The following is a 21,934-nucleotide window of genomic DNA, read 5'->3' on the forward strand; positions in this document are numbered from 1 at the left end:
AAGGTTTAAAATTTACACAAATTATCAATTTAAGCAAGTAATATTTTTAGATTGCTTAAGAAGACATTCCTGAACCAAGATGTATATATTCTCTGTATTTGATTATAGTATTTTACATTTATTCTTTACATTTAGCTCTTTAAACCATATGTTTATAGAGGTTTATTGTAATTTTTCTAAATGAATAGTCATTTTTGGTAAAGATCGTACTATCAAAGAATCAATTTTTCCCACTATGTTTTATTCCTTCTTTTCTCATGTATTGTTTTCATATGTTCTTAGAACAGACTTCATTTTTTCCCCACTAACCAGCAACCCAGTTTTAAGGCATGAATTCCCTGAAATTATTTGCATAACTCTCATCAGATTTGTAAAGGAGTTTCTGATATCCTTAATGGTAAGTAAGGATCACAGATTTTAAGTACAGATTGAGTATCCTAATGATGAAATCTGGAATATTGCCAAATCAAATGCTTTGAACTCTAGTGCGATGCTACAAATGAAAAATTTCATACTTGACCTCATACGATGGGTTACTTTTAAAATGCAGGCACACTAAAAATAGTATTAACTGTAGGCTCCATATATAAAGTGTATGTGAAACATAAATGAATTTGTGTTTTGACTTGGATCCCATACCCAAGATATCTTACTATGTAAATATTTCTAAATCCAGAAAAATCTGAAATACTTCTGGTTGGGATAAGGGATATTCAGCCTGTAGATATTTTGTATTTAATGAAGTGTGTTACAACATGCAGCCCAACATTTAGAAGACAAGTAACATTGGTTATGAAAAAGTTTCTTTTGGAAGTTTTATTACTAAAACTTCATTTTATTTGACTGTATCCTTAATTTTCTAATGAGAAATGGAAAAGAATAGGGAGTCAAAATGAAAATCATGTAGAACTGTGAATTTTACTTGTAAAAAATAATTCTTTAGAAATCTTGGGAGGATGCCTGTTGCTGAAGTTGACAGAGAATACAATGAAAGCTGCTTTTCTTATATAAATATTAGAATTATGTGCTTGATAATTTTATTTTGTGTAGGGGCTGAGCATTTTAAATAATTGTGAAACATGCTTATAACACCGCTGTGTAAATTTATGAATGCATTAGGTATAATCTTTTTTTATTTTTGTGCACTACTAGGAATTGAACCCAGGGTGACCTACCACTGAGCTGCTTCCTTAGTTCTTTTTATTTTTTATTTTAAGACAGGGTTTGGCTGTTCCCCAGGCTGGCCTTGAAGTTGTGCTTATTCTGCTTTAGACTCCTGAGTAACTGAGATTACAAGTGTGTACTACCACACATGGTAGGATACAACTTTTTAAATGAAGAAAGTAATTCCAAATGGGTTATGTAATCATCTCCACTGATCAGAATTATGTTATTATGTTCTCAAGACTTTTCTAAAGAACTAACTCCAGGGCCAAAGTTGAAACTGCTCTTTGGATTTTTAGAATTTTTACAAGTGCTTTGAACCATGCAAACAATACAGGAAAATTTCACAGTAGATTCTGTTAGAAGATCTTCGGTTAATTGGAATGCGGTTACTCTAGAGTTGCTAATTAGTTGCCTCACAGTCTTGAATGGGATACCTAGTGCCATGGAGTGGTCACCTGAATCTGGTGATTTCAATTAGTATAATTCCAGGATGTCTATCCACCATTGTTAAGCTTTCTAATAGATTTTTGGCATTTAGTAAAATTGAAATAATAATTAATATTCAAATATTGCTCTTCAGAACTACTTCAGAAAATATTATAGATAAACTTCATAATTGTGGTTCATGATAGATTATTTACAAGTATCCACCCACCTACTGGTACTTGCACTTGTGTGTTCTTTCTGCCTGCTAACTATAGATTAACTATAAAGAATTTTGTTTTGTTTTGTATTGGAGATTGAACCTGGGCACTCTACTGTTGAACTACGTCCCTACTTCTTTTAATTTTCATTTTGAGACAGTCTGTCATTAAGTTGCCTAGACTGGCCTTGAACTTGAGATTCTCCTGCCTCTGCCTGCCAAATCATTGGAACTACAGGCATGCACCACCACACCTGGTTCCCTCATTCTCTTATGATCATACCTCCCCATTCTGCTTGATTTTTCGCATTAGCATATGACCAAGATATTAGGTAAGTGGTTTTTATCTACATGGATGATTCAGGGTCTTGGGTACCTATTATCTGTGGTTCTGCCATCTTCTCTGGTCTTGGAGTTGTCTGTTCTGGGAAGGATGGAAGAGAAGGCTGAGTAAGTGTCCCTTTCTAAACTTTTTTGTCTTCCTTTACTCTTGCTCTGTTAATGAGGACTAGGTACTATCTACCTTTAAGGATGAAGCTGGGAATGGGGTTTTAAACTGGCAATCACTTACTGCATTTGAACTTTTCAATTCCTTTGGAATAAATCCTGAAATTTACTTAGACTTGTTTTATGACTCAATATAAATTACCCATGGAATAGGAGAAAATATCAGGATATCTACAAACCATGTATCTGATAATGGGTTAATGTCCAAGATGTCAAAGGAATTCAGCTCAAAGTAGGAAATTAACCTGATTTTAAAAATGAGAAAATGACCCGAATAGACATTTCCCCAAAGAAGACATACAAATTTCTAACAGGTATATGAAAATGCTCGACATCCCTAATCAGAACAATACAAATTAAAACTACAATGAGATACTACCTCACACCTGTGAGAATGGCTTATCAAAAGGAATGGAAGCTAACCTATGTTGGAGAAAATATGGAGAAGAGGAAATCCTTGCACATTGTTGGTTGGAAGTTAATTTAGTATCACTGTTATGAAAAACATTGTATAATGGTTTTCCTCAAAAAATATAAAATAGAATTGCCATTTGATCCAACAGTTCTGCTACTGGTTGTATATCCGGAGAAAATCAGTATGTCAAAGAGGTTTCTGTACTCATATTTATTACGGTGTTATTCACATATATGTGGAATCTAAAAAAGTTGAACTCTGAAAAGCAGAATAGAAAGGTCTGGGAGCTGGGGAGATGTTTAGTTAAGGAACACAAAATTTTACTTTGGTATAAAAATTAAAAATCAAGAGAGCTTTTGTACCACAGGCTGGCTATAGTTAATAACAACAGTATATTGTATTCTATTAAAGTTTTTGTTGCTCTGGGAATGGAACCCAGGCTACATTACCACTGAGTACATCCCTAATTCTTTTATTTTTTTGTACTGGGTCTTGAACCCAGAGGTGCTTTGCCACTGAGCTATATCCTTAGTCCTTTTTATTTTTTGTTTTTAGACAGAGTCATGCTAAGTTGCTGAGGCTGTATTCCAAAACTTGTACTACTTCTTCTCAGCTTCCCAAGTCCTTGGGATTACAGGCATGTGCCACCCTGGGCAGCTCAATGTTATTCTTAAAAGTTGCTGAGGGAGTAGATTTTGACTAATGTATTAAAAATACATTTAAAGCCATGTATGGTGGTACAAGCCTCTAGTATCTTGAAAGTTTGAATACAGGTATTCAGAGCTATCCTGGGCAACAAGGCAATACTGTGTCTTTAAAACAGAGGAAGAAAATATGTATATGTGAGTGTGTGTGTGGGGTAATTATTTTCTTCCATTTTATATTTTTTATCTATTTTAAAGGCTATAAACTTAGTTAATATTCCAAGTGAATGTGAAAAACGTATGTTCTATAGTTACTGGGTGGAGTGTGATTTAAAGGTCAGTTAGTTCAAGTTAGATGATAGTTTTGTTCTAGTCAATAGCCTTGATTTTCTTTCTGCCTATGTATTCTATCAGTTATGGCATGATTTTGAAGTCTTTCATGATAATTGTGTTTGTCTGTTTCTCCTTTAAGTTCTGTCACTTTTTGCCTCATTTATTTTGACATACTGTAATTAGGTGCTGAGGTTAGGACAGTAATGTCTTCTTGACTAACCCCCTTTTTCATATGAGATGATCACCTTTATTCATGATAATATTCTTTGGTCTGAAACCAAGTTCATGTGCTGGAAACTTAATTCCCAGTGCAACAGTGTTTTGAGATGGCTTCTATATTCTGCCATGACCCTCACCAGATACTGGTGCCTTTATCCTGAACTTCCCAGGCTTAGTACTGTGAGGGAATAAATTTTTCTTTATAAATCACCCAGTGTCTGGTATTTTGTTATATCAGCACAAAATGGCCTACTTTAATGTTACTCTAGATATTTTAGTTTTCTTTCAATTAGTGTACGATATACCTTTCCCTATCCTTTTAATATTAACCTATTTGTCTTTACATTTAAACTGTATTTCTTACAGGCAGTGTGTAGTTAAGTCTTGTATCTAATTTCATAATTTCCTTTGTGAATGAGATATTTAAAGCATTTGCTTTTAAGGTAATTATTGATGTGATTGGGTTTAAATTTTTGAGCTGCTGTTCATGTTCTATTCACTTCATTTATTGTTTCCCTGTTTCTCTTTTTCTGTCTTTAGGATTAACAGAGGGATTTTTTGTTTGTTTGTTTTTATTAGATTTTTATCTCATTTGATGAGATACTATCTATGCTCTTTGTTTTGTTTTGTGTGTGTGTGTGTGTGTGTTTAAAGTGGTTGCTTTAGGGTTTATGGTACATGTTATACCACTTCATGTAAGGTATAAGAACCTTAGTCCACATATTTTTATTTCCTCTTTCCTGGCTTCTTGCTATTGTTCTTACACACTTTACTTCTATATATGTGTCTTACAGTATGTTGTTATTTTTGCTTTAAGTAATCAGTGCTCTTTTAAGGAGGTCAAAAATTGTTTTTTCAACTTTTGCTTACTTATGTATATATTTATTCAGTGTTCTTCATTCCTTTGTGTTGATGCAGTTTTTCATTTGGTACTTTTTTCCCTCATCTTTAAGAATTTCTTTTAACATGATTCATACTGAAAAATCTGGTCCTGAATTCTTTTCAGTTGTGTTTCTAAAAAAGTCTTTCTTTTTTTAAGCCATAGTGTTTGAAAGATATTTTCCTGGTTAAAGAATTCTAGATTGATGCTTTTCTTTAACATCACTGTTTTGCTTCATTGTCTTCTGACTTGGACTGTCTTTGTTTTTATTTTTGTTCCACTATTTCTGTAAGATAGCTTTTTTTCTTTTGACTGTTCTTATGATTTTTCACTAAGTTTTAAGTAATTTGATTAGTATGGCCTTTGCCATTATGTTTTTTTTGTTTGGGGTTTGTTGGGCTTCTTGAACCTCTGGGTTCATAGTGTTTTTATTTTTTGTTTGTTTTAACATTGAGAAGTTTGGGACCATTATTTCTTCAAATAGTTTTTCTGTGCATGTTTCCCTCTTCAGGAAATCAGATCGCAAACATGTTAGGCCACATGGACCCATTCCACAGAGTAGTGATACTCTTCATTTTTTCCCAGTTTTTAAAATTTTGTGTGTGTGTTATTTTAGATAGTTGCTGTGTCTTCAGTTCACTAGTCCCTTTTTTCAGCAGTGTGTAATATGCTTCAAATTTTTTTTTAGTTGTAGGTGGACACAATATGATTATATCATATTGTATTATTTACTTATTTTTATGCAGTGCTGAGGAGCAAAACCAGTGCCTCATACATGCTAGGCAAGTCCTCTATCCCTGAGCTATAACCCCAGCCCCTGTAATCTGCTTTTAATCTCCGTGTATTAAAAAAAAAAAAAAAAAAAATCTTACTCCCCACCCCCCATTTCTAGAAGTTCATTTTGTATCTTTTAAAAAAATTATCTTCCATTTCTGCCCTTAATATATTCTTATTTTCCTGTATTTTCTTGAGCAAATGGAATATTGTTATAATTATTATTTTGATATCTTTGTCTATCATTTGTAACCTCTGTCATTTCCGAGTTGCTTTCTTTTGATGTGGTATAGGTCTGATTTTTTTTTAGTTCCCCTCAGAGTACTCTTCTCAGTGCCCTATATTTCTAGGTTTTCCCACTCTGACTGATGGGAACACTGGTTTAGTGAACTCCAAAGATTTTTCCACCTGTATCTTTTGAATGATTTTTTTTTTAAGACCTCAATTAATGTTTTCACATGCATGTACTGATTGGTAGTCAGCTGAAAATTCTGTTTGCAGCTCTATCCTCTTCAGTACCTAGCAAACTTAAGCTCTTTTGGCTTACCTGAACTCCTGATTCTAGCTCTTTTAATTCAGGGAAACAGTGGGAATCCTGAATTAAACTGAATTCTCCCTGTACTGCAACCTGGAAACTCTTCAGGCAGTCATAGGACCTACCTTCTTTCCTTCATCTGAGGGGTCACCATTCTGTGCTGATTTCCTGTTTGATATTTAGTGTCCAGAAACTGTTGTTATATATTTTATTCATTCTGTTTTATTTAAGATGGGAGTGTAAATCCAGTCCCCATTATTCTATCTCAGCAGTGAAAGCTGGGTAGAGCTTTGTGTATTTCTAGGTGAATTAGGGGGAAAGGAGTGAAATTTGATTATTTAGATTATAATTGATGATTAAAACTAATATTGTAAACTTGGAAATATTTGTGTTTCAGGCTTGTTTATTTCTTAATAATCTTTACTGTGTTGGATGTAGACCCCTTGTAAGTTGTTAACTGAAAGTTAAAGGCAAGACTTACTCATGGTAACCCCTCCTCCCTCTTTACCCATGAGAATTTCAAGTGGATAACAGTTAATTCTTTGGTTCTTCTGTTTTCTGCCCCCTGATTTCAAGAAACCACACTTTATTGCACCCCTTTAGATGCAGCTGGCTTTCAAAAGCTCTTGGCTAGTCAAACCTTTGGCCCCAGAAGAGGTGTGTGCTTTTGCTGTTAGTATGATTGTTGATTGATCACAGTTTGCTGGGTATAGGTGAGTAGATAATCCTCTTCAGAGACTTTTCTGTGTTCCTTGTGTAATACCCCAGTTTCAGACTAAGTATGGGAAAAGGAAACATAAGAGATGGTGGCACTAGTGGTAATTATAGTCATTATGTTGTATTTACAGAAAGTGTATCTGGTTTACCTTAAGGTCAACATGGTTATTATAGTTCACATATATGCAACTTTGGATGACATAATTTTAGCTAAATGAAGGTTGTGCTGCAGTTGGAACAATAAAGTGTCAGACTATTTTTTACATGGCACTGTTGTGTTCTGTTGAAAGTTGATGGTTTTGAAAATTGCAAATTGATTTGATACTTATGTAGCAACTCTTCTTAAATTCTGTTACAACTTAGGAGTCATCCGTTAGTATTGCCATACGTTTTTCCATTACTTATGACTGAGCTAGAAATAGGTGATTTTTTTTTTGCAGCAAAGCATTCAGAAGTGACTTTACTGACTCATAAGATATCAGTTGGGAAAGGGGAATTCTGTTGGAAAACACCTTAAAGTGTTGCTCAGTGTGGTTATGAATTTGAGGTTATGTGACTATGCAGGTACATTAATTTTTAATTATAAATTATGTTTGGGTTGGGCTTAATGAATATAATTTAGAAATGTTAGTGGTTTGTTGATATATTCCTGGTGTGTATTCCTCTTATGTTTTGTTATATATAGACTAGAATAAAAACCATTCACTGTTAAATGTCTTCGTTTTGAAGGTTAAAACAAAATAAAACAGAAGCAAACAAACATGGGGTGATATTTTAGTTTTGGAATAGGTTTTAGTGAGGGAAATTAGAGGAACTTGTGACCTTTCCTCTTGAACTTGGAACATGGAAGTGAGTCTCTGATTTAGGAGTAAACCTGTGTATGGGTTTCTAATAAATGAGATGATATTGTGTACCCCTTTTCTTGCATCCTAGATCTTACTCTGATTAACCAGCTCTGACTGATTACAATTGTAGGCTTCCTCATGACTACTCTGACTTCCCTTTGGTATCTTTTTACTTGTTTGGACTGTGTTCTATGACATTGGACCCATTTTTTTCAAATGGTTTTTGGATTTTCCTCCCCAAGCCAAGCCATCATGATCTTTGAATTTCATCTCTAACAGTGATAACCAATTGGTGGATACTGTGTACTAAGCATATTTTAAGTGTTTAATATATTATAATTGAATGTAATAGAAAGAATACACTTCTTCAGAGTTGCTATGAGAATACGTGATCTTCAGATGAGATAATGAATGTGAAAATGCTTGAAAACATTATTTATTTAGGCATAACATAATTTCTCTTTGCTGTTATATCTTTGTGGTTTAATTTGGTCCACAGTTTACATTTCTTGCTGTAGACTTTCACAGTACCTATCTACAGGGTAACACTTGAATAAGTGTTTAGATAAATTGATGTTACATGAGTTACAAATTTGACATTCAGATCATGTATTTCTTTCCTGTCTTAGGAAGAAGTAATAATCACAGGTAATTTGTATTATTTGTCCCTAAATATGTCATTCGATTTGTTTTTATATTAATTCTAGGAAAGCACTACTTTCTTAAGATTACTGAACTCTTTTCTTTGTTTCTCGCTCATGCATGTTGTGCTGACAGTTTAAGGACAGATTTTTATAAAATACAAATTAAATTTGAGTGTGATGGGAATTTCTGCATGTATGTATGTATAATGTTTAACTTCTTGGCTTAATTTTTTAAATCATAAGGGGTAACTAAATTAGTAAAAGATGAAAGAATGCAAGCCTTTTTTCTTTAGAGAAACCCCCCCCCCCCCAAACCAGGGATTGAACCCAGGTGTGACATACCAATAAGCTACATCCCCAGCTCCTTTTATTTATTCATTTATTTTGAGGGTCCCTCTTAAGTTGCTGAGACTGGCCTTGAACTTTCAGTTCTTCTGTCTTGGCCTCCTAAGTCTCAAGGATTACAGGCATGCACCACAATGGCCAGCTCCACTTCAGAAAAAAAGTTTTATGTGATAGTTCCCCTATTATGCTCCTAGTTTCTCCATAGTGATTCATTGTCATAATCCTAAATAGAGGAAAACATACAAATGTGTTTTGAAGGCTTTATTTTAATTTAGGAAGTTCAGTTTTCCTCCTCCTCCTTTTTTTTTTTTAAACTCATCCTGACTAGCATAGGTTGTACTGGTACATTTATTGCTGAGATTATGAAAATGACGTTAGAAAAAGCAATTTTTTTAAGGCAAAAAATTCTTGAATCTTACAGAGTTTTAAAAGCTATTAACTCAGGTGAACAGTTACTTGCCATTCTGCAGTCAAAAAATTTGGAAGACTGACTGGATGTAATGACAGGCTGAAGCAGAAGGATCACTTCAGCCCAGGAGTTTGAGGCCAACCTGGACAAGGTAGTGAGACTCTGTCTCTTAAAAAAGAAAGAAAAGAAATTGTGGGAGACCAGAATCCTAGATACGGGGAGAGACAAATCCTAGATATAGCTCTCATTATTGTTGCAAGTTGTTTTTCAGTTGTTATAGCATTATTTAAGAACAGGTCAACACTTTAGTAAAAGTTCAACATCAATAACTAAACATAGTTTCATGAGTACTAGAGCCATGGTTTGTTTTGTGTATTTTGATAGTTTTATGCTTATTGGTATCTTTTAAAATTTTACTAATTAGTAGTGAAAACACTCTGAGAGAGATGCTGGATTTGTTATGAATTCCATTTTCTTGCATTTTAGCTTTTAAGACTTAATTCATTTCTTAGTGACTTTACTAATCTAGGATTAAGGATGACAAAATTGAAAAGAACAACATGAACCTTTTATGTCTCACTGAATGTTTCCCTATTCCTATATGAAATGTAACACCCTGTGAGTAGAAACTGTATCTAATTTTCATTTCAGTTCCAAAATCTTAAGCATGTGTTAGTCTGGGCTTTGGGAAATTATCTTCTAGAATGAAGGGACCCTAGATTTTATCCTAAATTTTTGTTTTTGAAGAGTAGGCTTTTTTCTTTGATTTTCTTTCAATATAGTGTCTTGGGACACCAAATTCCTCATTCACCCCCATGCTGAATTGTCACTTTAATTTGAAAACTTTCACTTTTCTGCCTAACCAAGTGTGCAAGATTTTGTGTTCTTACATGATTTAACAGTCTCTCAAGCACTAGAAATTGAGTCCTTGTGATATGTTTTATTCATCTAGGTGCTTATAGTAGTATTGGCACTTATAGGAGAAATGAAAGATGAGACAGAGTTGAGGAAAAAGTCTTTTCAAATTTTAAGATAAATGATAATTCTGGGGCATTATAATATATACTGAATGAAGACTTTTTGAAATTGACCAATTAATGGGGAAAATAAGATTTTTTAATTTGTTCTAATTAATTTTACATGACAATAGAATGCATTTTGCCACATCATACATACGTATAGTATAACTTATTCTTCTGGTGTACCTGGTGTGAATTTATACCAGTTGTATAATCATATATGCACATAGGGTAGTAGAATCTGATTCATTCTACTAGAAAATAATATTTTTATCTCCAAAAAGATTCACCTCTTGAGATGAAAGGTAGGTTAAACAATTAGTAAATTAGAATAGTTTATTTTAGTTGTCTCACAAAATGGAGTTGTTATATGTGATGTGAGGAACACAGAAAGTTTGGAGATTTTTGACTTAAATGTTGTTAAATGTAGTTACAAATTTTCAATTTAATTTCTAATTTGCATTACATTTTTTTATTCTTTCACGTCTATTATTCATTTTAATCATTATCTTGTCCTGAAAATGAGTTGAGATTTATAGATGTATATGTGATACAAAATGGTTGAAAAGTGCAGATTTATGTAGGAAAAGAAGTCAAAGTAAACTCTTTGCATAAATGTTAATTAACTGTTTTTTGTTCATTTTCTTTGTGGGCTTTGAGATCCTAAAACTCCCAAAATATCTCCAGTTTTCAGGTAAATTTTGGAGTGATGGCATATGTATCCTTTTCTTTAAGGAGTCAGGAAAGCAGATTTCGTACTTGGCATTTGGTCACAGAATAAAAATAATAAGTCTTATTAATTCAGTAATAAGAGGATAGTTTGGGAAAATCAGGCATGTAATCATGAGTTGAGTTAGGACATTGTAGCATAAGTGATTTATGCCAATGCGGTTCTTAATTATGATACTGAAGACTTTGGAGTTAAGAGTCATTTTCAGTGTTGAACCTTATAATGATTACTGAGTACATTTTGACAGAAGAACATATTATTGGTTACTTAGAAAAAAATTTATAAGCAAGTAATCCTTTTTTTTCTATCAGCTGTATTTAATGAGTTTAAAATTAACAGTACACTGCAGTGTTATTTTTTGTGTTTAAATTTAATTTGATAGTTTATAATTTTATGTAGCATGATAAGTGAGACAGTTATGGATTAAGTTGGTTATTCTAAAATACAATTTTCTAATATGATTTAACATAAGTATTAGATTACTATTAAAGGCTAAAATTAGAGTACTGAAACAGACAAATTTGGGAAGGGTGTTCAGTGTTTACTTTTTTAAAAAATTTTTTCATGGTATGCTATATAAAATTTTATGTAATTAAGGCAATCTATCCACTTAGAATCCAAGTAATAGTTGAAATCTTGCCTGATGATAAAAATATTTCTGAATAAAGGAAATGATGCACAAAAATGCATGTAGTTTTCATTTTAGGCTATGATTATGATCAAATATATTGATTGTGATTTAAAAAATTAAATTTACTGGTTTATTAAATAGTAAAACCTGTTTTACTCTTTGTATATTAGAATAGCATTAGGATATAAGCAGGATAGTCGCTGAAAGCATACACATTTTCAGACATAAGAAGTGGGAACTTTCTTCAAGGGAGGAGACAAAGGAAGACAGGAAAAATACAATGTGGGTTAGCTTAGAAAAGTGAACCTATCTTCTTCAGAAGTTTCTAAGCACAGTGCTGAAGAAGGTAACATAATCATGGTGTGCTCCTAAAACAACAGGATAAAAAATAATTAGCATTTTTCAAAGTAGTTACCTTGAATAAGTTTTATATTAAGAAATATATGTATTTTGAAATTTTTCATGGAATTGATTTTAGTATCTTTTAAAATTATACAAGATCATTTTAATTTTTCTATAGTAACAGCTAAAATGGAGTTAGAAATCATAAAAGTAATTGTAGAACATTTTGAATAAAAGGAAAAGGAAAATAGCCTTTATTGTTTTACATACTAATACTGTTATTCTTTGCAAAGTTGTTTCATATGGATAACTTAGAAGTTATTTTTATATGCTAAGATACAGATTTTTCTCTATCTTATTTGCTGTTTTCTGAGCTGGATCTATGGTTTGGTACCATTCAATTTTGGAGAATTCTCCACCATTTTTACTTGAAATGTTTCTTTAGTTCATTTCTTTTTCTTCTGATATTCTTATTATGCACAGGTGCACCTGCAATTGTCCAGCACTCCCCTGCCACCCTTCAGTACTGAGCACGGAACTCAAGACCTGTGCATGCTCTGCTAGGCAAGTGCTCTGCCACTGAGCTATATCCCCAACCCCATCTCACCCCCCTTTTCTTGGGAGAAAAATGTTGCTAAATTGTTTAGGCTGGCCTCAAATTTGTAATCCTCCTACTTCAGTCATCAGAGTTGTTGGGATTATAGGTGTGCACCTCTGTGCCTAGCTGTCCTGTAGTTCTTGAATATTCTGTTCCATTTAAAAAATTCTTTTTTTCTCTTTCTTGGTACTGGGAATTAAACCTAGGGTTGCTTTATCACTGAGCTACATTCCAGTCCTTTTAAATTTTTTGGAGGCATGATCTCACTAAATTGATGAGGCTGGTTTGTAATTTGCTATTTTTCTATCTCAGCCTCCCAAGTCACTGGGATTAGAGGTGTGCACCACTGCATCCAGATCTTCTTTTTTTGCTTTTCAGTTTGGGAAGTTTCTGTTGACATACTTGAGGTTCACTTTTTTTTTGCTGTGTCCAATCTTACTAATGAACCAGTACATTAGAGATATTCTTGATTTCTGAGGTTGTGTTGCTGATAGCCATTATTTTCTTCTAATTTCCCATTCTCCTGATTCTCCGTGCTACCTTGTTTATGCTTAGATTCCATTTGTTTTTAGATGGTGTATACTTTTTTTTGCATTAGAGCTTTCAGCTCTAATCTTAATTATAATGCTTCCCCCCCCCCCCCCCCCACACACACACACACTTGGGTACTGGGGATTAAACCTAGGGGCACTTTTACCATTGAGCTACATCCCCAGTCCTTTTTTATAATTATTAAAAATTTTGAGACAGTGTCTTGCTAAGTTACTGAGGCTGGCTTTCAACTTGTGATCCTTTTGCTGCAGCCTCCAGAGTCACTGGGGTTAAGAGAAGTGCAGCAGTGTGCCCTGTTTAGTTTAAAAATTCTTGGTGTGAGAATTACAAAATCTCTGTCATGTCTGAGTCTGATTTTAATGCCTGCTTGTCTCTTCAGACTGTGGTTTTTGCCTTTTAGCATGTCTTGCTTTGTTGTTAAGAGCTGGACATAATGTATAGGGTAAAAGGAATTTAGGTATACTTCAGTGTTGGGTTATTTAACTGTGAGTTAGGTTGCATTCACTGTTTGCTATAACTTTGATGTCAGAGGTTAAAATATCCCCCAGTGTTTTTAAAAATAAACACTCCGTGTACATGCTTAATAAAAGAAAAGAAAATCCCCCAGCGTACTTGTATTTGTCTCCCTTGTCTTTGAGTTTCCCTAATTCTTAAATAGGGTCTGGGGTTGTTATTTAAAGCTATAATTCCCTTAATTAATATAAGAACCCTGTTGATGTGGGGGAAGGGAAGTGTTTTATGATTAATTATCTTTTAGTGGGTCTGTCTCTGGCCTATGCTCTTAATGAGTGCTTTTTATTTGTAGGTGCTTTTTAGCTCCCTCCACTTGTGCCTCTCCAAACTTAGGCCAGATAGAAAGGCTAGTGAAGCCTGGAGTTTGCTGTTTCCCTCCTCACAAGTTCCTTTTGACTCTGGTAAAATAGTTTCCTTTGAAGACAGGTCTTTGTGATTGAGCCCAGAGATTTGTGGGCAGTTGCAGAGTAGTTACTTTTTTTCTCCCTCTGCTGGAAACATGAGGGGACTCTTCTCAGATCTTCACAGTAGGACATCTGAAAATTTGCATCTCACCTCCCATCCCCTGAGTTTTACTTCACAAGCTAGTGTGTATCAAGGCCGTACATAACAATTCAGGTGTTCCTATGGGTGCTGGCTCTAGCTAGGGGTTCTGTTCTTGTACTTTGTGATTATTTTAAGGGGTGTTTTTCTGGATTCACCTCTCTCCACTTTGGGGTTTATCAGTTTTCTCTGTACTTCAGTTCTGTCTTGGGGCTAAGAAGAGTTACTGATTGTATTGTGTTTTCAGTTTTCTTGTGAGAATGGAATGATGACTTCCAAACTCTTTAGTGTCAGAGGAGAAATCCATATGATGATATTTTATAGCCATACAATTTTTTTGTTACTTTTTATTTGTTGACTCTTTCGTTTGCTCTCTCTGGAATTTAGCTGTGTAGGAATATAGGGAATAGGGTTTATGTATGGGCCATTCTCCTATACTGCTTCTGTGTTTTTCATGTTAGTTATACTATTTTTAATTCTTACAGCTTTGTGTTTGTTAGTACGTAGGCTAATCTCTTCTGCATGTTTCTTTGCTTTCTTGCCTGTTTATCATTCCAAATCAACCTCAGAATTATTGTCAAATTAAAAAAAAAGGCTTGTAAATAAAACTGGTTAGTATGATTAGAATGATAGTGTTTTCATAATTGGATTTTCCATTGGAAACATTTATTTCTCTGTGTTTATTCAGGTCCCCTTTTACCTTTTGGAGGTTTTATAACTTTGTCTCAGTTACACAGGTTTTTTTATGAAGTTTATTTTCTGCATTTTAAAAACCTTTTTATTTTGGAATAAGTAACATTTACAAATAGTCCAGAGTTCCTATGTGTCCTTCACCCAGTTTCCCTTGATAACATTTTGTCAAAGCATAGTATAATCAAACATAGGAAATTGATGTTAGTTTAATACTATAAACTATAGCCTTTATTTGGATTTCATCAGTTTATATATGTACTTTTTATGTTTTGAATATTTTTACTTCTGTTCCTGGAATAGCCCTTTCACTACATTCCTTTTTTATATCTTAATAGCTTCCCCTCCCTTCCTTTGTCTCTCCCCCATCTTTTCTTCTTCCCTGCTTCCTTTTATCCCACTTTCTCTTTTTCCTGTCTCCCTGTCTCTTACTCCTCACCCCTGTGCTTAATAATCAGAATACGGTTAATTTTTAGGAAGATGTTGTGCTAATGAATATTAAGGCCTAAAAATTTTTCAGTTGCTTTCATTGAATTTTTTAGTCATATAGTCTTATTTACTAATAATAGTTCTTGTCTCTTTCTGTGGTATGTCGTATTGCTTTGTCTTTATTTCTAAATTATGCTTATTTGTGCATGAGTACATACATAATTTTGGGCTCCATTTAAGAGAAAAATTGGCTACTGTGTACATTATTGTTGACTTTTCTGATAGCTGATATTCAGATTAATCATTGATGTAATGAGTGTTTTTATCATGTTTCAGTCACCCTAATTACTTTAAATGAATGATAGCATTAATCCTCTCAACCTTCCAAAGTGTCAGTATTATCCTTGTTTGCAGATGAATAAAATGGGTTAAGTTAAATAATTTATTTGCTTAAAAGTCACCTGGTTTAGGAAATAGGTCAAACGTGAATGTTATTCATTTTTTCATTTAACCATTCTTTTATTATCTTTAACAGCAGGAAAAAACAGTTTTCTGTTAAAACTGTTACTACTTAGAAAAGTTTATTTTAGACTAATGGTTTTAGAGATTCAGTCCATGATTGGCCCATGCCATTGCTCTGGAGCAGAGGAGAAGCAGAACATCATGGTGGAAGGCCATGGCAAGAGAAAACTGCTCAGTCATGGCAGCTGGGAAAGTCGAAAGAATGAGTGTACCCATGCATGAGCAAGGAGCCAGGGATAAAATAGCCCAAGTGAACCCCCCAGTGATTTACTTCCTCCTGCCACACCCTACTGCCTACAGCTACTACCCAATAATCCATTTAGATCATTAATGCACAAAATGGATTGATCTGTGCATTAGATCATAACTCATAATTTAATCATTTTACCTCTGAACATTTCCTGCTTTGTCTCACAGATCAGCCATTGTGGGACACTTCATACTCAAAAATCATAACTCATAATTTAATCATTTTACCTCTGAACATTTCCTGCTTTGTCTCACAGATCAGCCATTGTGGGACACTTCATACTCAAAACCATGACAGTAAGTTATTTAGATAAATTTGATTCTAGGGCATGCATTTCTACTATGGAAGTGACATTCTAGAATTGAATAGATTAGTTTAAAAAATAAAATTTAGGTTAAGCACTGTTTGCAGATACTCCAGTGTTTTAAATGAGCTTATCAAAAATGTATGTGTTTTTTAAAAGATCGCAGTAATAAGCACAGCCCTTCTCAGCCCTTCTCTCTCCCTTAACTCCCCTTTTCCTTCCTTTCCCTCTGTTTTCTTTCCTTTCAGTACTATCTGTTGGAAAGTAAAGCCACCATTGAGAACCTAGACCTGTCAAAAATTTATTTAAGTGAATATGGAATTAAATGTGGAAGTACAAAGAAATTAATACTTTATGTTTAAAAGTTAAGGACATCATATTGTTAGCTTTTGAGGGACATCACATATTAATTTTTCTGTAGTATGTAAATTTAGCATGCATTTTTGTATTTCTGATAACTTTAAGGTGATGTTGAGGTTTTACTGTGAATAGATTGAATGCATCTTAAGAGAATTTTATTTCCAAGAGTCCTTGAACACATTTCACTAAGCTTCCTTCCCATTGTGGGAATGTGTTCCTCTCTGACATGTTTTAGCATGTTTTGAGGGACTGAGTGTTTTGTTTTTTTATTCCTAGCTACAGCCTAACAGTTTTCTTAAAACGATGTGTTACTCATGTATTTGTTCTTGCCATATTGCCTTTTATTTTGTCTTGTGTATATCATTTCCAAAACTAAGCTAAGCAAGGATGTAGAGAAAAGGGAATGCTTATACACTGTTTGTGGGAATGTAAGTTAGTACAGCCTTTACTGTACTAACAGTACAGTATGGAGGTTTCTCAGGATATTAAACATGCAGCTACCATATGATCTTGCAGTCCCAGTATTGATGTATATCCAGGGGAAATGAGATCAGTGTTTTGAAAAGATACTGAACTCCGATGTTCATTGTAACACTATTTATGATAGGTAAGACATGGAATCAACCTAGGTACCCGTCAGTGAATGAATAAAGAAAATATAGTATATGTGCACAGTAGAATATCATTCTAGCAAACAAAACACAAAATCCTGTCATTTGTGACAATGTTGATGAACCTGGAGAACATTATGTTTAAGTACAATAAGCCAGGCATAGAAAGACAAATACTGCATGTTTTAATCAGCTTTGCATTGATGTGACCAATATACTTGACAAGAACTACTTGGAAGAGGAAAAGTTTATTTTAGCTCTTGGTCTCAGAAGTTCAATCCCTGGTTGGTTGACTTGGTTCCTTTAGGCCCAATATGAGGCAGAACATCATGGTGGAAGGGCATGGTGGAGGAAAGATGCTCAGTTCATAAATAGCTAGAAAGCAGAGAGAGAGCTAGCTCTGCTCACCAGGGACAAAATATAAACCTCAGGGGCATGCCTCCAATGACATACTTCCTCTAGCCACACCCTACTTGCCTCCAGTTAATTCATATCAGTAGATTAATCCACGTAGGTTAGGCCACAGCTCTTAATCTAATCATTTCACCTCTGAATTTTCTTGGATTGTCTCTTATATCAGCTTTGGGGGGATACCACGTGTCCAAACCACTGCATGATCCTACTCATATATGAAATCTTAAAAAGTGGATTTCATGGAAGACAGAGTAGAATGGTAGTTACCAGAGGCTTGGGTTACTAGGAGGGAGAAGAAAATGGGGAGATGTTGGTCAAAGGATATATTATTACAGTTAGGGAAAAACAAAGTCCATAATAGGTAGACATTTAGAGACAGAATAGTCAAATGTATAGAAACAAAGTAGTAAGTGTTTTCCTTAAAACAGAGAGTGTAGAGGGGAAGATAGGTGGGAGTTGGGGAGAAGGAGAAATTGGGAATGACTTAATGATTTGGAGTTTCTTTTTTTGGTGATCAGTGCTCTAAAACTGATTGTGATGATGGCTTTACAACTCAGTGAACATACTAAAAATCATTGGATACTTTTATTGGGTGAATTGTATATGTGAATTATGTATGTCAGTAAAGCTTTTTAAAAAATTAAATGCTTAATTGATGTGTGTTCTGTGAACTATAAGGCACTACCAAAATTAATTATGTTGAAAAACAATTTTTTGGTAGATATATTGGTTTCTTTGGGTACAAAGACATCTATTGGTACATTCTATTGGTACATTCTCTTATGCTTGTCCTATTCTTACATCAATAATTTAGGTTAGGTGAAATCTTTAAAACCACACTGTCCTTCTAGAGCTTAACTATATAATAAACCCTTTAAAATGTAGTATATATTTTTCTCATTGACAAAATGTGTATTAGGTAATAATCATTACATGTGTACTCACAATAATCATTCTTGGAAATCTAACTAGATCACTTGTTCAGTGTGTGTAGCTTGCATACCTTGTAACATTGGTGCTCTGAAATCCTCTGGAGGGAAATGATAGGATGACATGTTGTTTCTTGTGAAAGGGCATCTCCCTGCAGAAGTTTTGTTCTAAGTTAATGGGAAGTTAAGTGAGCTTATTTCTTGTAGAGGCAAGCAGCTTGAAGTTTTGAAAGTATGGTGTATACAGGCTTTTCTGTATGGGAATGGGGAAAATTTCTAGACTTTCACTAAATCATTTTTTGCTTATTTAATGAGGAAATTCTTTCCCAACACTTAAAAAAAATCAGTCACTTTGCAACTTATTTTGTGAATAAGTATTCTTGTCCTTCTCTTCATATTTTTTATTCTCTTTCCAGTTGAGTTTTTAATTTTGCTCCTTTCTTTCAGAAGGCAAGGACTCCCTACATAGGCCTTGTGAACCCAGTTATAAAAAGTAGTGGGATAAATGTTCACATGTTATAACGTAATTTTTGGGATATACTGAGGTAGATTAGTAAAAGATAAGTAAACCAGTGAATGTTGGCAGTTGTTCAGATATTTCTTCTCTTGTGCCAGTCACCTTGGCACTGTTGGGTGTAAGTAAGTTTTTCACACAGTCTCCTTGAAAATACAGAGTTGAAATAAGTATGAGTAACTGATTAGTATCCACTTGGTAGAGTGTTGGATGGATTAATTGATTCTTAGCAAGTATCAAACTGTATAAAAAGCAAACTAGTATAAAGTAAGTGCTATTTTGAAAAAAACAGACTGGTGGAAAAAACTTGTTTAAGGGAGAGGATTTAAGTTTCTGTTATGGTCTTTCATTCTGAATACTAATTAGTACTTGAACATATGTAAAACTAAAGTGTTATTTTTTTAAAAAATACAGTTGTGAAGTATTTATGCAAATATATTCAATTTAAATTTATTGCCATGTAAAATGTATAGGAGTGCTTCTTGAGGTTTGCTTTCAGATTTGGTATTTTCTCATTGATAATGATGAACCATTTCATCATTGTCATTTGGACTTTTATTTTTAGTAAGGGTAAGGGTTAAATGTTAGTCCTGAGGAAAAACGAAATTTTCATCGCACACTTAATTCAAGACTAGTTGCAACCAAGTACAATAATCACTTGTGAAAAGGTATTTCTATTCCTTCCCAGTTCTTGTGGCTTATCTCTCTTTGATCAGTTTGCTCCAGGTTTTTTTCTGTGGTGGGAAGATTAGTTTGAGCTGAATGTGTCAGGATTGCTTAGAAAAAACTTAAGTTGTTCCACAAAAAATGCAGGCATTACTTAATTTCTTGTTTGTTTTTTACTTCATATCATGGATGTGTTTGTATTTTCTCTTTGTGGAATACTAAATTTACTTCAGACTGTTAGGATCTTAGAGTGGTGTTTCTCAACCTTTGTTACATGTTAGAATGATGTCAGAAGATTTAAAATATGCTGGTGCCTGGGTCTCAATCTCTAGAGATTAACTTAATTGGTTTTGTGAATTTATGGTTGAGAACCTTTGTTCTGTATACTTACATTGAACCTACTCACTTTTCATATTCTATGATTTGTTTTATTCCTAAAAGTCTTACATTTATAAGACTAAAATAGCATATGTTTTATATTCAAATTATAATATTGGGGTTACTTTAGTCATGTTGAAATAAACATTATTAATGGTACATTGATTTTGAAAATTGTTTACCACATTTGCCCCAAGGCCAAAAGCCTCAATAGTTAATTACCATTAATATTGAGCTATTATTTCCTTCCAAATATAAGGAGAAATAACATAGGTAAAGAAAACTTTTCATAGCTCAGTAACTTAGATGTTTCCGGGGGGGTTCATAAAATCCCAATCTATTTCTATAAGCTTTGGAAATCTACCGTCTGCCTTCTAATACTTTTGCTCACATTCTCAAAACTGAAACATTTTTGCAGTTGCATGTGCAAATGTTATTAAAATAGATTAATCATTCCAATAATTACTGTTTATTAAAACTGCATGTTCAAGAGTTTCTTTGGGTGACTTCACATTATTTTTAAATTCAATGATTCATAGTAGGAAGTCCAGTTAGATTTAAGCTGATATTTAATGTTCTACTCAGAATCATTGATGTCACTTGGAAAGAGGCTCATGGTAGTCTTCTTATTTTAGCAATATATTGGGTCATAGAAAACTAAATCAAAATTCTCACGTGATTTGGGAAAATGATGACTATGGAAAACTTTGGAAAGTAGAAAAGCTGCTCACAATTTAAATAAAGATGTATGTAATATTTGTAATATTCCATATAACTGGAAAAATGATTAAGGATAAATTTAGAGGAATTTTCATAAATGCTAATTTTTGGCAAAATTATTTCATTGGTTCTTATTTGGTGCTTGGTTTGTATTCTAGAGTCCCTTCCACTCTAGTCTTTAGTACTTTGATATTCTGCATCTCATTCACTTTATATAAATTTACCTGGGTTTGCCTTTTTGTGAAATATGTAATATTCCCAAAGTATTTGTTCTCTTCCTTCGGTCTAAAATTTTTATTAGCTGTGAAGTTTTTTATTCTAGGGAAATATTGGGTGAGTTGAAAGACAAAGTAATTTATACTATTTCCCCCCAATTATATACTTACATAAGCCTTTGTACCTGTCACTTAGCTTTATTAGTGTGTGTTGTATTTGTCGTAAAACACAGATATATGAAATCCCGTTACTTCATACTGAACCAGTTGCCCTCCTTTCTCACAGGTAACCAGTGTATGGAGTTTATCTTTTTCAAAAAACAAATCAGTCTCTAAAGTAATAAATTAAACCGAGTGAGATTTGGGAGGGAAATATGAGCAGAAACTTCATACCTTAGAATTACACAGTTGATAAAACTAATTCTGTGTCTGGATTTATTCATCTTTCTGTGTGTGAATGTTTAATACTGGTTGTTTTAAAGAATTTCCCATTAAAAAATTGTAAATGCTTGCAAACCTAGGCCATAGGGGGACAGGGAGGATTAATTCTACTTTGTTAAAATGTAAAGTGGCAAAATATGATTATGGCTTATTAACAGGGAACCATTGGATGAACAAAATTCAGTGTTGATAGAACTAGGATGTTGGCAGGCACAATTAATACCACCAGCATCTCTTAAACCAACTGCTTTTTTATCTGTAGTACTTATCTGTAGTAAATACTCTGACAAATAAGAGATCAGTTTCTTTTTTTTAAATTTATTTTGATTCATTATAAACAAATGGGGTACAACATTTTTCTCTGGTTGTACATGAAGTACAGGCACACCATTTGTGTAATCATACATTTACATAGGGCAATGATGTTCCACTCATGCTATTGTTTTTCCTTACCCCCGCTCCTCCCACCCCTCTTTTTCTTCTGTA

The 21,934-nt window shown here is 33.7% G+C and overlaps 1 protein-coding gene across 3 annotated transcripts in view; it reads left to right on the forward strand.

The window, feature by feature from the left end:
* Positions 1 to 21,934, forward strand: part of HS2ST1 (heparan sulfate 2-O-sulfotransferase 1) — a 215,381-nt gene that overhangs the window by 4,710 nt on the left and 188,737 nt on the right. The window contains exon 2 of one of the 3 annotated variants that reach the window (XM_079139900.1): positions 1,972 to 2,142. The exons of the other annotated variants lie outside the window; for them this stretch is intronic. Coding sequence (XP_078996026.1) covers positions 2,127 to 2,142 — 16 coding nt within the window. The 5' untranslated portion in view covers positions 1,972 to 2,126. The remainder of the gene's footprint in view (positions 1 to 1,971; positions 2,143 to 21,934) is intronic. 3 annotated transcript variants of the gene reach the window in all.

Source organism: Sciurus vulgaris (genome assembly GCF_902686455.1).
Source record: "Sciurus vulgaris genome assembly, chromosome: 1".
Classification (NCBI taxonomy): domain Eukaryota; kingdom Metazoa; phylum Chordata; class Mammalia; order Rodentia; family Sciuridae; genus Sciurus; species Sciurus vulgaris.